Source organism: Ziziphus jujuba, chromosome 10 (assembly GCF_031755915.1).
Source record: "Ziziphus jujuba cultivar Dongzao chromosome 10, ASM3175591v1".
NCBI lineage: Eukaryota > Viridiplantae > Streptophyta > Magnoliopsida > Rosales > Rhamnaceae > Ziziphus > Ziziphus jujuba.
In genome coordinates, this window is record NC_083388.1 from 22,317,884 (window position 1) to 22,319,853 (window position 1,970).

The 1,970-nt window shown below is 37.8% G+C and overlaps 1 protein-coding gene across 1 annotated transcript; it reads right to left on the minus strand.

Moving 5' to 3' along the window:
* Positions 1-486: 486 nt before the first annotated feature.
* On the minus strand, positions 487-1,350 carry LOC107412006 (vacuolar iron transporter homolog 4). Its single transcript, XM_016019696.4, has one exon. It carries the CDS (start codon positions 1,321-1,323, stop codon positions 625-627), a length of 699 nt encoding a protein of 232 aa, XP_015875182.3. The 5' UTR covers positions 1,324-1,350; the 3' UTR covers positions 487-624.
* Between the last annotated feature and the right edge of the window lie 620 nt (positions 1,351-1,970).

Sequence of the window (1,970 nt, forward strand, 5' to 3'; positions counted from 1 at the left end):
TCTTTTTATACATCCACAATGATCCCAACACAATGTGAAATCAATCGCTAACTCTTCCAAAGTCCTTGCCTTATGCAATTTCGTGATTCGATTCACCACACCTATCATCTCATTTGTTCCAGTCCAACCCCAGTTTCTTTTCAATCTGTTCCATAATACAAAAGTCAACCTAGGCGTTCTTCGAATTGTATATTCCCAAATCTTATGCCATCGCCTACAAACCACGCTCATTCTCGTTGCTCCATCACATTTTGCATATTGATGCGCACATGACTTGTGAAGGTAAATTCTGTCCCACATGCGTATCATTTTTGCAATCCACATAAATATGTTTTAAAGAAAAAAAAAATATATATATATATATATATATGAGAAAGTTCCTTGTTATTGCATATACAATATTCCAAATAAAGCAAAACTATGCATCGATATTAAGCAAGCAAACCCAAGTTTGTTATTATTTGATCCACGTACACTTTTAACTACTGAAAAAACACTACACTTAAAACAAAGAAAACCACCATTAATTCATTTTATTTTTACATCAGAACCGGCAAACTACTAAAACCACGATGCACAGAAACAGATTTTTTTAAACAGCATATAATAGATCATGTAAATATATCACACTTCCATTCCTTTTGTGCCAATCAATTTGGTTAGCCCAAAAGTGATAGCCATGGCAACCCACCCTCCAACAAGTACTCTAGCACAAGACCTCACCGCTGGTGTTCTCCCAAGAACAGCACCAACCCCTCCAAATATCACCAATGCGAAGCTAGCCACAGCAGCCACCACACCAAGCCTCAACTTATGCTCCTTTATAAACGCAGCTGCCAGTAATGGCACCAGTGCTCCCACTGTGAATGCCATTGCTGAAGCCATTGCTGCATGTGTTGGGTTTGGAAGCTTTTCCTTCTCACTCTCATCTTCTTTACCACTCTCTTCTGTATTTCCATTTCTGTTTTTCGTGTCCCTTTTCATTTGAGCTCTCTCTATGTCATATTGAGTGTAAACAGACACAAACTCACCTATTGCCATGCTACAAGCCCCTGCGACTAACCCTGCAAAACCAGCGAGAAGCATGGCTTTCACATCTTCCTTAACAGCTCCCACACCCATCATCAACGATGAAACGGATACCAACCCATCGTTGGCTCCCAGCAAAGCGGCTCGGAGCCATTGTGCTCTTTGTGAGTAGTCAAATTGGTCATTATCATCTTCTCCTTGGTATTGTTTTTGTTCTGCTTGGTTTGTATTGTTGTACACTGGGATTTCAATTTGGTTGGTAGAAATTTGGTCAAGAGGTCGGAGGGAAGCCATGAAGTCGAAAGGAAGATGGATATAAGATCGAATGGCATTAAAGAAAGAGGGAAATGATGAACTGCTTGTGGAAAACACACGCTCATATGAGGGGTATTTATAGAGAAGAAGATGATCTATTTTATGTGGGGCAATGAGTAATGTTGATGGGTTTTAGTGGAAGGATAAAAGGGATGGGAATATGTGGAAGACACTAAGCCTCTTTATAATATTATGGCATTAATTATGTTATCAATGGCTTAACTACATGTTATAAGATTTGAAACTTAGCCTTTTATCAATAAAATCCAAGGCACTAAAGCCTCTTTATATTATTTAGTTACTTTTTCGTTACTGATTATAGTTGAACCTTGAGTTAAACCAAGGTATTGTGTATTTCAGTATGATGAGGATTTTTTATTAACCAAGAAACTCGTATAGGCATGATCCTCACAGTCAGTGCTAGCTCAAGACCAGCCATTGATAGATAGCTTTTGATATGATATTTGTGTGCAACATATTTAATCGGGGAAGATGATGTAAAAAGTGGGTATAATAGTGGGATTGGTGTGAATTGATGAGGCAATAGAAGGATTACATGATATGGATAAAAATATGCAAAAATATGCATAAATTAAGTAACAGAAATTGAAGAAAGTGGACATTAA